This window comes from Psammomys obesus, unplaced genomic scaffold, assembly GCF_907164565.1.
Source record: "Psammomys obesus unplaced genomic scaffold, mPsaObe1.curated_primary_1811, whole genome shotgun sequence".
Lineage (NCBI taxonomy): Eukaryota > Metazoa > Chordata > Mammalia > Rodentia > Muridae > Psammomys > Psammomys obesus.
The window spans coordinates 7706157-7720519 of record NW_026596051.1 but is presented as its reverse complement, the minus strand read 5'-3'; the positions used below and the strand labels follow the sequence as shown (position 1 = coordinate 7720519).

General features: G+C 43.6%; 1 protein-coding gene across 4 annotated transcripts in view; it reads right to left on the bottom strand.

The window, feature by feature from the left end:
- Positions 1–2839: 2839 nt before the first annotated feature.
- Cobl (cordon-bleu WH2 repeat protein) overlaps positions 2840–14363 on the bottom strand; it is a 244038-nt gene continuing 232514 nt past the window's right edge. For all 4 annotated transcript variants that reach the window (XM_055623924.1, XM_055623926.1, XM_055623925.1 and 1 more), the window contains one exon: positions 2840–4205. In XM_055623924.1, coding sequence (XP_055479899.1) covers positions 4188–4205 — 18 coding nt within the window. In that variant the 3' untranslated portion in view covers positions 2840–4187. The remainder of the gene's footprint in view (positions 4206–14363) is intronic.

Here is a 14363-nt window from a genome sequence, read left to right as displayed (position 1 = left end):
TTTCTTTCTTTCTTTCTTTCTTTCTTTCTTTCTTTCTTTCTTTCTTTCTTTCTTTCTCTCTCTCTCTCTTCATTCTTTTCTTTCTTCTTTTTATCTTTCTTTCTTTCTTTCTGCTCCTGTGATGGAGTGCTAACACCTCGCTCTTGTCTAAATCTTTTATGTGTCAAACCAAGAGACGTGTTCCACAAGTTAGCATGATGAACAACATACAACACAGTTGCTATCCATTGGAGAGGGGTCTGATCAGCAGGTGTTGTGGAGCTCCCATTGAGCCCAGTAGCCAGAATGCTGACTGCACATAGGTCTGGAGGTGTAAGGAAGGCACTGGGGTTAGAAGCTGGACCTTCAGGAAGCAGGTGTAATGCAGAGGCAGTAAAGGGAGCCATGGAGAAGAAGCTGGTGGGCCAAATACCCGCAGCAGTGGAAGGAGGAAATCACAGAAGAATTTAGTAATTAGTAAATGTTTTCTTGTATCTCTGACTTGAAAACCACTGAAATGAGCCACTCAGGAGGTGCAGGCACAAGGCCAAGACACACACAACAAAGTGGGGTCATGATCAAGTGAGGCGAGCTGGCAGGACACACAAACCTTTTCTGGATCAGGAGCTGAGTTGAGGGGCTTCCCAGAGGAATAGAGAAGGGCACAATTTGTGCAGAAGTGATGCTCATAGGAGGACATCTGGGGTTCAGTATTGAATAGGCAACACTAAAAAATGAATTGGTAAGGCAAGTGGTGAAGAGCCTACCTTCTACATTCAAAGTCACAACTTTCTTCTTGGGAACTGAGCAGCAGGTTTTGAAAGCTAAATCCATCAGGGAAGAATTGCCAGTATATTCTCTGGCCACTAACCCTGCAGAACTGCCTGAAAGGACTTCTTATAGGTTCCTTTCTGGCCATAATGTGCCATACACACAGGCAGGGAACAAAGCAGTTAAATCTCAGGCAAGATGTGGAGAAGCCTGAGCTGTCATCTCCACTAGTCTATGCTTTCCTAGGAGAGCGAGGCTTTCGCTGAATCTTAATTGTGCACTGTGTGGGCCAGAATTTCATAATAGATGTCATACATTTTATGAACTACACTAGGATATTTTGGGAATGCATTTCTTAATTAGCTGGGCAATGATTGGAGCCGAGCCATTTACCTCCTGTTTGAGATTTCTCACCTTTTCTCTCTGCCTCTGCATTACACAACATGCCTGGAAGGGAGTGGGTAGATGTCTTTACAGGCTTCTTGCCAGAATGATGACCTAAGTTAAGGCTGTTGAGGTTTCCCTGAGTGAACTGAGCCTTTCCTGCCTCTCGCCTCGAGGCTCATCTTTGCAGCTAGGAAGGTGAGAGATGAGGAGCTCGGTGTGTGAAGCACAGTTAATAGAGGCTGAAATGAGACATGGTGAAGAACAAAGTGGTGTGAGGTGCTGGATGGAGTGGGGAGGGCTGGTCTAGAACAAGGCTGGAGTGTCCAGTTGAAGGGATGGGTAGTGGGGGTTTCGAGGCATTGCAGACAGGGTAACAGTCAAAGAGTATAAAAAAATACACATATGCTCTCAGGATACCCTCAGTAAATGGGTGGTTGGGTGTCGACAAAGCCAATAGTGGAAGGGCTATTTAGACTAGGGAGGCATAGAGCCCTAAGAATATGGGCTGAGAAGAAAACTCAGTCTTCAGTCTGGGCAAGAGCAGCCATGGAGGGTTGCTGAATGAAGGTAAGGCACATGATAGACTTTTCTTAGCCTCCAGCTCACTCATCTACAAGATGACACTTTGATATCTGAGTTGACTAAGAAGAAGAGACAAGAGTAATTGTGACAATACTTAGAGGGATCACAATATGAACCAGGAGGCTTTGATTATCGTATACCCCACACCTCAAAACTTAAAGGTTTATATATTTTGAGGTACACAGCATAAGCAAATATAGCATCAAATTGGTCCACATGAGCAAAATTAACTAGAGAAAGGGGCCCTTACACACCCCCAATGACCATCTCTAGACCTCTCAGATTGGTTGGGGAGCATTGTTACACTGAGAAGGGCTCCAAGAAGTTCACAAAGACCTGAATGGGTTGGGAGTTAAAGGCCTGAGAGATGTACACTTTCACCTGTTATTCCAACTTCTACAAGAGCCTCCTTTTCACTCCTCTCCCCTAGGATGTGCCCTTAGTGCTACCGTCCTTGCTCTTCTATCTGACTTATCTCTTCTTTCAGTAATTTACTCAAACGAAGGCCTTTCGCCATCTCTCTGCTCGAGTCTCTCCTCCCTCTTTCCTGATGCTTTTTTTTTTTCTCTATAGCACTTATGCATGCTATGCTTAGGGTCTATTTCTTCTACAATCTAAGCTATATAATGATTTTGTCTATCCTATCTGCTGAAACCCAGAGGAACAAATAAAGCTTCAGCTATACTTTTTTACCTTTAAAGTCTCCCAAAGGCCTGTTCATCAAAGGTTTAGTCTCAATCCTGTGGCACTATTGGAAGGGAACCTTCAGGAGCAGAGGTATAGCTGAAGGAGGTTAGGTAAATGTTGTGACACATCTGAAGGAGATATCAGTGTCCCAGCCTCTTCCTTTTTATTTTGGGTCATGTCACTATGAGGTGACCAGAGTCCTCCAGCACACACTCCTGTTAGGATGTGTTGTGTTGCCACAGGGACAGCAACAGAGCCCAAATCTCTGAAACCCTGGGCCAAAATAAACCCCTTTAAACTGTTTACCTCAGGTGTTTGGTCACAGTGATGGAACACTGATTAACACAGCAGCCAAAATATTTGTTGACAGAGTAAATTAATCCCTCCATTTTGCAGTCAGGACATACATTGTAGCATGAAATCCACACGACAGTTACAGGATTGGATTTGCATTTATTTGTGGCACTAAGAGAAACAACAGACAGCTGTGACTAAGAGCAATTGGCTGGTAACTGTTGCCTCACTGAGAAAGTTTAGCAATGTTAATCACATAGTACCAAGTTCTCATTCTACCCGATGCCTAGATTTGAAACAGGGTGAAACAGTAAAATTATTTCATGTATTTTTTTCACTAAGGCAGAGATTTTATATCATGAACTCATTTTGACTTCTATTGCTGTTTTGATTTTCTCCATATAAGAAAAGGGTTTTTAGAGACACATTAAAAAATACACACACAAAAAACATCCTGCTGAGCTTAAATTCTTTAAAGATTGTGTCTACCCACAATGTACTATAAGAATGTTATATAATACCAGGGCAGCTGCTGGACCATGACAAAGTGTGTCAGGATAAAATGTAAGCCACAGAATATGCAGCACAATTTGGACTGCCCTCTGTGACATGCATGTGCCCAACACCCTTCTCTCTAGCCCCCTGCAGGATTTCAGAAGGCTACTGGTGAAGTCTCAGGCTCCATGCAAGGCTCCTTCAACAGGGGCCCGATGTACTTCATAGCCTGCTGGGGCACTGGCGGAAAACTATACAAGCAGGACACAAGATATACAAAAAAGGACAGCCCTTCCAGTGTTCTAATCTTTGCTTCCCATCACCTTGTAAGGATCCAGGAATCTCCTGCCCACATGGTCAAGTAGGGATGCTGCTCTGGGCCTCACTGGTTGGAATTTTAAAAGCTTTGTTGGTCAGATCGCGTTCCAAGATTATCTGTGAGGCCCGAGGCTTCCCTGTGTGAGGAATACAGATCTGATGCTTTACTGTCCTGTGAAAGTCATCTCATAGTGGCCTTTTTCCATCGCTCTTCTTTCTCCGGAAACAGCATCCCGTAGCTCGTGATAGATTCTGACAATTTCTGTGGACTTATACTTTTGCCCACCTAAAATTCAAAAGATCTTAAACAAATGATTTTAGCATGTATATGTGGTCAAAATCTCAAAAATCATTGTAAGGTGTGCTTCCTTGTGCCCAAGCTATAATCAAATGTGGGTGCTGGGCTGCAGCCTGTGTATTTCCATTCCCCTGCCAACAAGAGCAGTTTATTGGCAACTGTGAGCGTTCAGAGGCAGATCACATATCCTTGGCACACAGCAAAGCAGTATTTCCCCTTTGACCATTATGTAGGAACACTGAAAATCCACTGTGGGCAAGTTGGCCTGGACACAGGAAAGTACCACCACTTCTTGATGGCTTCGTTTCCTGTCACATGGATTCCTTTACTGATGATCCCTGGAGCTGTACAGGTGGTCTTTGCGGTGGCAGGGACCTCACACGAGCAGGGGAACCTGCAATGAAGATGGGTAGAGTTACTGTCTCTGTAGGAAGCGAAGTGTACGAAGAGACTCATGCTCGTCCTTGTAAAGGGCTGTTGGAGAACTGAGATCTAGACCAACAGCCATGTGCTTACTGTCCCAATGAGCCTTTCCAAAATACAAATAAGCTTAAAATCTTCTAGTGACTTGTGACAGAATGTGAGGGAAAAAAAGCATCAGGGAATCCATGGATATTTGTAGGACTCTCCCACAAAGCCATACTCATTGCTCCCTTGTATTCCTCCATCAGTCGTTGTGAAGAGGATAACTGGAAGTGAGAACCCCAGGAGGCTCACTCACTGCCACACAGATAAAGTACATAAGCAGAGTTTGTGGTATGAATGAAGGAGCAAGTAAGTTCTTCCTTTGTTTGGCAGGGGAGGTCATACAGATCCTGCTGGTTCAGTTCTCTCCCGATAGCCCGACAACAGGAACTATCTCTAAGTGCCTCTGAAAATAATTTATGGAAATGGATTTTCTGTGAAATAATCACTGTCTCTCTCCTGGAGTATCAAACTGATAATCAGGATAAAATGTAGGAACACAGACTGAACAGGAATGACTAAGAATTTGGCATCGTGCTCTACCTCTTTAATTCACTGACAAAAGCAAATACTCAAAAGACAAATTCTTTCAGAACTGACACAGGCACTACTGGGCTGGCAGTACCCAGCTTATGTTCAGTGTATCTGCCATGTGCTGGAGACCATGTGTGCTATGCAAGCCTTAGCTCATTGGAATGTCAGTTCAAGGTAGCAGTGATGTACTGTCTCCGCTGTTAGGAGTTTGCCTCTTACATAAAGACAAGGTGAATTTTGCTTCAAGGGCCCACACATAATTTCATCTTAGCTTGCTGAGTAGAGGGCACAAGTCTTTTGCCCACCTGCATATATGGTTCCAACTTCTTTTCTCTTTGTGAGTACCAGTAATCTCCTTCAGCCCGTCAGCAGCCCTCTACCTTAGGTATCTCAAAATTTAGGGGATCCCTTCTGCAGGCTGCCTTGTTGATAAAACTTTGGACCAAAGTATAAAGGACGAAGGTATTTAGACCCTGTAAATTCCTACTAATTCTGAAGCATCTTCCTTTGGTTATGCAGTAGCTAGTTCTATGTATACACTCTTAGTTGTCCTTCACAAGGACTTGGGGGTCTCTAGTTCATCCGATGTATCTACAACCCTCAAGCCCTGGCTCTAGTCCCTGTCCTCCACTCTTAAAATACATGCATAGGGGCAAGGGTTCTGCTCCTTCAATGGATCTTCCCAAAAGTCCTACTATAACTCAAGAATAATGGGTAAACTAACTCTGGAAGAACATATTTCCTCATATTTGTAAGCTGAATATCTCAGTTCCAGGTGATGGCATGAACAGGTGGAGGCTTTGGCATGTAACTGTGTCCCTTAGGAGTGTAGATTCTCCCAAGAGCTTAGTGTCTAGTCTAAGTCTAGAACAATTCTGCATTTTCCATGTAGTACTTTCAGTCCATTGGCACTGGACATCCTCTTCAATGGACCTGCCACCCCTAGTCCTGACCTCCCAGGTGGGGAGAAGCCTTGGTGTCTGACTCATTAAACCATTTGCCGGTTGCCTCTTCTCAAAGCAGCAGACACGGACTTGTTGGGGGATACTGCCAGCACTGTCAGCCTCACTGCTTCCATGACACATATGCCATGTGTGCATGAAGGGGATGGTGCGGCGTTCTGCTTCCACCTGTGACACTGCAATGGGGAAATGTGTGAAGGATGACCCTGTGGGGATACTGGCACAACAGATGAAGGAGATGTCCAAACTTTGGGGTCATGTAAGTACTTTCTATATAGTGACATTCAGTCAGAGGTCCATAATACAGACAAAAGGTCATTCAGCTAGGAGAACTTAGTTCATTTGAGTCAAATGCCTACAAGTAGCTAGCTCAGTGAAGACTACTCAGGCCATAGGTCCTCTGGCCACTCACAGACATGGCCCAGTTCCTTTTGTTTTCATGTGGGTAGAGTAACATCTTCCCCAGCTTTTTCAGTACCCTCTGATCTCAGGTACCTCCACATTCTGGGGTTGGCCTCTCTGGGCAGCCTTATTGGTAATGCTTGGGAACAAGGAGATATAAGTGGCCTATATAGCAAATACTCACAGCTGCCAATTATGAAGCTGTACAGTGTCCACACTGTGGCCCCTCACAGGTGCTTCTCCAGTCTGTCTGACATCTATAGTTCTCCAAACCCCTGCTCTAGTTCCATCCCTCCATCCCTAGCAGAAGGAAAAACATATGCAAGATACCTACAGTAGTCTGCTTATGCAGGGTAAACATCCTAGGGTCCAGGAGGAGATACAGCCAGGTCCATTAGTGTTATATGCATATATGAGCTACAGAGGAAGCTAAGAGAGGGAATGAATCAGAAAGAAGCTGAAGAGGCAGGTCCAGGGCCATGGCGAAGGCTGGGAGAAGGGTGGTACCTCATTAAAGACTCTGTCATGGCCAGCAGTACAGCCCAGCAGGGCAGGCAGAGAGCTGTAGGCTTATAGAGTAGCACAGCCCAGACATTCTATTAATGCTTTCTCCCAAACTCCAGGCCCTGCTCTCCATGCTCATCTAATCAGGTTTCAGTTGTCAATCCAAACCAGCAGAATAGATTCATTGAGGAGTCAAGAACACCAAGAAGCTGGGAAAACTGGGTCTGGAGGTTTAAGAAACACATGGGGACACTTCTTTGAAAAGTACCCAGTGAACTCTTAAAAAAGTATTTTTTTTTTTCTGATTTCCAGGGGAGAAGACTCTAACATCTTTGCAGTGACCACTGGGGTGTGGAGAGGTCCTATGAAGAAGATAGGCAGGAGAAGATGGTCAGGAATGAGGGCAGGAGGCCATGCCAGTGGGGACAACCTATAGGTGGCTGCCTGGGTTGGGGTACATGGGAGGAAGGTGGTTGTTTTTTTAAATAAATGTTTACTGTATTAACAATGGAAATATGACTGACACAGTATCTCTGCTTCAGAGAGATAGATGATAAAAATAGAGAGATAGAGATATAGATGGACAGACAGATGGATGAACGGATGGATGTGTGGGTGAGTAGATTGATAGATTGATAGTGTGTGCATGCCTTTGAGACAGTCTCTGTGCAGTCTTGAATAATCTGGAACTCATTACCTACAACAGGCTGTACACTGAATTATGGACAGTCCAATGGCCTCTGGTGCCCCAGTGCTGTGATTATGTTATGTTTTAATAATGCATTTACCACTGGCAGTATGGCCACAGATCACAACATCACTCTCAAGATTTCCTTTAATACCCTTCAGCCCTCAAATGCCACCAATCATCTAATAGTAAAGAGTTTATATTTTCTAGATTTTATAGAAATCCAAAGAATATGACATGGGCTAAATTTTATGTCTGGGTTTCTTTAAGCATAATTGCCTTGAACTCATCTATGTTTTTGTAGGTATCAGTATTTCTGTGATTGCTGCGAACACTGTATGAACACATCATATTTGTTTATTCATTCTTTTGATGATGGGCAGTTGTTCTCAGTTTCAAGGCACTTGATAACTGCTTTACGGATGTATGCAAATGCAAACACACCCACATCTTCTTGCTGTTCTCCTTTTTTTCTCCATGAGTGTTAAAAAGAAAAAGCAGAGAAAACAGGCATTTTCTTGCTTTTTGGTATCAGGAAAGTATTCATTCTTCTCCTAACAGGCCTGGGTTAGCTGCCAGTTTTCATCAATGGCCTTTATCAGTTTAAGGAATTTCCTTTTTTCACAAGAAATGACATATGATGTCATCAAATGCTTCAAAGAAATCTATTAATATGATTTTTAAAAATAGTTCATATGGGGATAGATTTTAAATGTTAACCCAACCTTGCATTCCTAGAACTCCTTTCTCTTGGCCAGAAAACACCATCATTCTTACATTGTTTTTTCTTGTCATATTTTTTCTGGTTTTGGAATCAGTAGCTGGATTTATAGGGTAAGTTAGGACCTGCTCTCCTCTTCAACTTTTGGGATGAATTTCTTTAGATGTCTTTATTACATTTGTAGAACTCATCAGTGAAACTATCCGGGCCTGGAAGTGTTTTATATGGTGTGGTGGTGGTGGTGGTGTGTGTGTGTGTGTGTGAAGGCTTTTTACTTATTATTCAGGTTCTTTACCAGATGTAGAGTTGTTCAGCTTCCATATATCTTCTGGAGTTATGCATTTGTTTGTATTTTCACAGTTTGAAGTAACACACCCATGCATGAAGTTGTGTGTGATATTCCTTTCATATAAGTCTCTTATTGTATCTGTAGAATTTGTGTGATATTATGTCTCCTTCCTAAAGTTGACCAAAATACCCTTTTTCTTTTGATATATCCTGTGCCAGACTTACTGATTTATTGGTTTTGCTCCAGAACCAGCTGTGGGTTTAACTTTTAAAATCAGTTTTATCTTTCATTTTATTGATTTCTGCTATGACCTTTATTTTTTCCTGCTAACTTTAGACTTCAGTTTTTTTTCTCTTATTTTTCTAGTTTTCCAGGGAAGAACATTATTCAACTGTAGAATGACAAACACCAAGGAATTCTCTAGAAATCACTACTTTATTGGCACCTCCAACTTTCATGGTCTAATTCACAGCTACCTCACACTACTTTCTAATTCTCCTTTGATTTTTTTTCTTTTAATTTAAATCTATGTTATTTCAATGTTTGGGGATTTTCTTGAGGCCATTTTTATTAATATTCAATGTAATCATATTATAGTCATGAACATACTTATTATTTGTAGTCTTTAGATGTAGCCACGTTAACTATTTTCTAATATCTGGGTTCATTATGGGGCAGGTCTGAGTCATGCTCAGTTGCTAGTATTTCAGGCTGGCCTTCCATTTTGTTGCCTGATCATTTTTGATTGGATGTCAGACACTTCCAATTTTGCCTTGAAACTTGCTAAACAGTTTCACAGTCATGTGTATATTCATAAGCTTTGTTCTGAGATGTGGTCATCTAGAGACAGCTTGATCCTTGTTTGAACGATTGAGTCATGTAGATTGTTGTCCACTGCTGAGACAAGAGCATCTATCAAGTGCCCAAAAGACATGACATTTGAGTCCAGCTTGGGAAGTCTTGAAGGCATTATTCTCAGCCTATGAGAACTTCAGATTCTCTCTTCTAGTCCTCATTGATGGTTTTCTTTACAGCTTCATTTGTATGGGCTGATCAAGCTCTGCTCTGCTAAACGCAGCAGGCTCTGCAGGTCTCTGGATTGCTCTGCATCACAATCTCCTCTTGAGCATTGGCTGTGTATGCCAGCTGCCCTGGTATTCTGGGACTGCAGGTCTGCTCCTTAAACAAGAAGTTCATGGCTGTGCTGGGTAGTTTTATGTGAATTTGACCCAAGCTATACTCATCTGAGAGGAGGGAACCTCGATTGGGAAAATGCACCCATAAAATCAGATTGTAGGCAAGCCTGAAGAACATTTTCTTAATTATTAACTGATGGAGTAGGGTCCAGCCCACTGTGGATGGTGCCACAGCTTGGCTGGTGGTCATGGGTTCTATAAGAAAGCAGGCTGAGCAAACTATGATGAGTAAGCCAGTAAGCAGTGCCCCTCCATGGCATCTCCATCATACTCCTGTCTCTAGGTTCCTGTCCTGTGAGTTCCTGTCTCAACTTCCTTCAGTGATGAACAATGATGTAAAAGTGAAAGCCAAATAAATAAAACCCTTTCTTTCCCAAGTTGCTTTTGGTCATGGTGTTCCATTATAGCAATAGTAACCCTAACTAGGACAATGGGACTGTGTCAGCACCATTTCTATACCACAGAGCTCAGCTGTTGCTGGGTTAGGAGATATTGAATGCAAACCATCATATTCTGCTATGGGGTGTCTCAGGGACTATGATCCCTGTGGCTCCATGTCTAAATTACTTAGAAGTCGCATTTTCCTAGATGTTTGGTTTCTTCAGTTATGATGGCAAATCCAATTCTTGAAGTTATCTTCTAGGCTGAATTACCTTCTGTCCTTCCTCCTAGGTGTGCCTTATCCATTCTTCCTGGGTAGTGTGATTCTACTGGTCCACCTCCACTGATCCAGGTCAGTAGTCTTCCTACGTTACCAGACCTTTGTTTCCCCAATCAGCTTATACAAACTCTACCAAGGCAGAACCTAATAAACCTGCAAGCTTTTTATAAATAGTGTTTCAACTTTATCCTTCTTGTCACTCTTATCAAAAAAACCAACATCAAGATGGTTAGGATGGGACCCCATTAAAATAACCTTTGAGCTCCTTAATATGTGTATGTCACTCTACGTGTATTTTACCTAAAAAGCAACTATAAGAAGTAAACTCCAGTAACATGCAGGTGAAGGCACCCAGGAGTCATGAATGCTGATGTTTGCAATGTACTTCTACTGCACACATATAAAATCCTGAGCCAGGTGTAAGCCCAGCATTCTAGAGACTGAGTTCAATGTGCTGAGTTCAACCGTAGGCAGGGCTACACGGTGAGATCTCGTTTCAACAAAGTGTGTGCAGGTAAGCAGAAAAGTAAATTATGAAGATGGACAGATATGGGATAAAACAAATACAGCGAGTTGTTATCAAAAGGTCTTAGGGATAGATACAGGGATGTTTGCTGCACAATTATTTCAACTTTTCAACATGTTTGATAACTTTTCTATAAAAAAATGATAGAAACAATCTTTCATGCAAAAACAGCAAAAAAAAAAAAAAAAAAAGGAGCTTGCCAAACTATATTTAGTAGAAGGCAGAGCAAGGAATGGCTAGGAAACCTAGGCAAACCCTTCAGCCAGCTTTGAGATAGTTCATAAGGAAGTCCCACGGTGTAAAACCAGAAAGTGTGTTGAGTGTCAAGAGCATATTGTAGACTGTGGGCTTCTACCTTGGCTAGGTGAAGCTTTGAGATGTGCTCACACCATTCTCACCCCTTTATCATCCACTGGTAAAGTGAGAATGAGGTCTATGTTACAGAGTTGTGAGGTGCTCCAATGTCATTTCCCACTGGGCTGGGCAGCACACATGCTCACTGTGTGATTCCATGGTGCTCCTGTGCCAACATGCTTCCTGCACAGAGGAAAGAGTTGCTGTGGCTCTTGGGTTTGAACGTTTCAGCCCATAAGTGGGTCAGCCCAAGGTTTGGGGTCTGTAGAGTCATATCATAGAGGTAGTATTTGACAGGGCATGTGTGTCAGGGTACACATATTCCAGCAGGGAATCAGCAAACAGAAGAAGCTGGCCAACAATGGCCAGAGCTCCTATTAGGCTTCTTTTCTGGCATATGACCTCCTGGACCACACTACAGATACAGACTGTATCACTTACCAGGGCCAGGTTGAGTGATCTGTAATGTAGGTTTGGGCATGGAGCCATAGGCTGAGTGAGCATGTCCAGCTCAGCTGTTAAGATTCTGAGATCATTCTTTCTGGGAGTATTGTGATACCTTAACTAGGTAAATATCTCAGGGCCCATGAGGATAGTGGGAATGGGGCAAGCTGGTGAGCTTATACAGACAGCAAACGATGTCAACTCAGGCTTACTGCCAACTGACTGCCATCTAGATTGGCACTAGAGATGGCTCTGCTACTGACAGTATGCTTTTGTGATCAACAGACCAGCAGTCGCCTAGGATACAACATGCATGTATGAGGCAGTGCCTAACTGAGAAGCAGGCCTCAAAGTGGAGATCAGTATGGATGCCACACATTGGAACCTCCTACAAGAGTCATGCTTTCTAAAAGATTTTCATATCATGTTGTTTAGACAAAAAGAAAAGTTCTCCAGGGGCTATGGAGAACACAGAAAGCTGAAAAAAAATATTTAAATTTTTATTTATTTTTTTCTTCCTCATCTGTTAAGAAGAATATTCTCTGTATGGAAAAAGGTGAGTGAGCAGTGGTGCTGGGGAATGATTTCTTGGCAAAAAAAAGAACTCTCCAAGCAAGCAGGGAATTCTCTGGTTAAGTGCTTTTCTTCCAAGTTGGCTGGGAAGATTCTAGGCACCAAAGAATCCATCCAGAGGAACCAGCAGCTGGTTGACAGGTGAGGGTGCAAACAAGTCAGAGAGGAAGACTGGAGATTCCCTAAGGTCATTTTATTTCCCCAAAGAAAAGTTGTGTACTTGTAACTTGAATTGGATATTTGACAAGATTTTCAAGTGGTTCTCTGGGATGTGAGCTCTCAGCATATTGATAGTAGGATGTAACAGGAGGGCTGGAATGTACCCACGGTGCGAAGGAGGCCTACTCTGTCTTAATCTTCCTTTCAACTTGTGACCCAATGTCCACTCTGTGCCAGCAGCTGTTGATGGGGGCTGTGGTACAATGGTGGCTGAGCCTTGCTGGGCAAAGCCATATTGTGCAAACAGAGGCTCACATCCAACAGTACTTACACGAGTTCTCAGGGAACTCAGAGCTGTGGCTTGCATTCTGAAGGGAAAATTACATGGTGACAATGTGGGAAAACTGAGCCAACCCAGGTACCAAAGGAGCCTTTTAGACAGTTTAGAGTGAAAACAGGAAGGATGACTGCCCCCAGTGGTTTCATAACATGCTTTACCCTGGCTCCATTTTCAGAGACAGCAGGTAACTTGGGAGTGCTGTCACAGGAATATCTCGACTGCCTGTCTTGAAGCCATTTCGATTTAACTACACATAGCTTACACAATGAACAACCTGAGCCCAGTGTATGCAGCAGCCATACTCAGGAGTCAGGTCTGTGCTGAACAGGTTGCTGCTCCTTAGTCCCAGGAACATGGAGTTCTCTTCAGCTGAGAAGGAAGAGGTTTGTTCTCCCTAGCTCGGGATCTCCTGATACCATCACATGTCTAATCGGATCTTGGGGCTTCCTGTTGAGGTCAAGGGGCATGGCATGCATGTGTCTACATCAGTGATTCCATTAGTGGGAAAGAGGGCACCTGTGCTGTGTGAGCTCAGCATGGTTCATGGGGCATTTGCCAAGGCAGCCAGGCGATGATAAGATGTCTGGGCATAGCAAAGGTGCTGACCTAGGAATGTTTTGCCAGGAAAAGTCACTTAGGATATCAGCACCCCACCTGTCTATTTATCAAATGGAAGCCACAGCCTTTCTTCCCAGGGGACTTGGCAGAAGCCTGCCATGCCCTCTGTGTGGGGTGGGGGTTCTAACCAAGCCCTTCAGTTGTTCTGAGAGGTTGTTTTTCTCTTTCTGTGTCTCAGTGGCTCAGTGAGTTTGTGGGCACAGTGAGACTTCATTCATCTGTCTGCTCTCAACAGCTCTCCTAGTGTCTGCATCCTGGCAGGTCCCACTGAAGGCTTAGGGGCTGAAGCTTTGCCATGTGCATGTTTACATGTGCACACAGATAAGAGGAAACTAGATGTCTGTGCCAGGCCCTCTGACACAATTTCTTTATCACAGATTTGCCAAGGCAGCTGGAGGAACAAGGTCGCTTTACCTTTGCTGTGAACGAAGAACTGAGGGAAAAAGGAGGATGCTATCACAGGGAGGTGGGTGTGCACTGTCTTTGAGAAGAGGAGATGTCCTAGGAAGAAACCTGGGTTGTTACAGCAGAGCATCATGTGTCCTCACATGGAACCTGAAGCAAATCCGGCAGCTGGGAGCTGCACCAGCAGCCATCAACAGCAAAAGACCTGGGCCGTACACACCACGATGGCAAATGCTACTGTGACCATTTTGAAAAACAATGTTGTCATCTTTAAGATGATTTTTCTTTCTCTATCAAGCTGACCCTTCTCTACTGTAAGCAGTATCTTCCCAATGAGACTTGAGTCACAGTAGGGTCATTAACCATTCCATTTTGCTTACCATGGTCGGTTTGTTTTTGTTGTTATTCTTAAAGTTCTAAATCCTGGGGAAGCCTCCCATCCCAGGATCTGAGCTGAGAAAAGGGCTTTCTAAGAGGCAGCAACCATTGTGGATTGTGCCCTGCAGCCTTTCACGGAGTCCTGGAGAGCCAGCTGCAAGGGCCCACCTGAGCAGGAACTTATACTGAACACCCAGGCATGCAGAGCCACAGATATGCTTAACTGTACAGAGCTCAGTCCATGATGTGGAAGCTGCAGACCTACTGCATTTTCCTCAAGGCCAGTTGGACCATAGAAGGAAAGGAAACTAAAGAAATAGAGGAAAAGTCCAC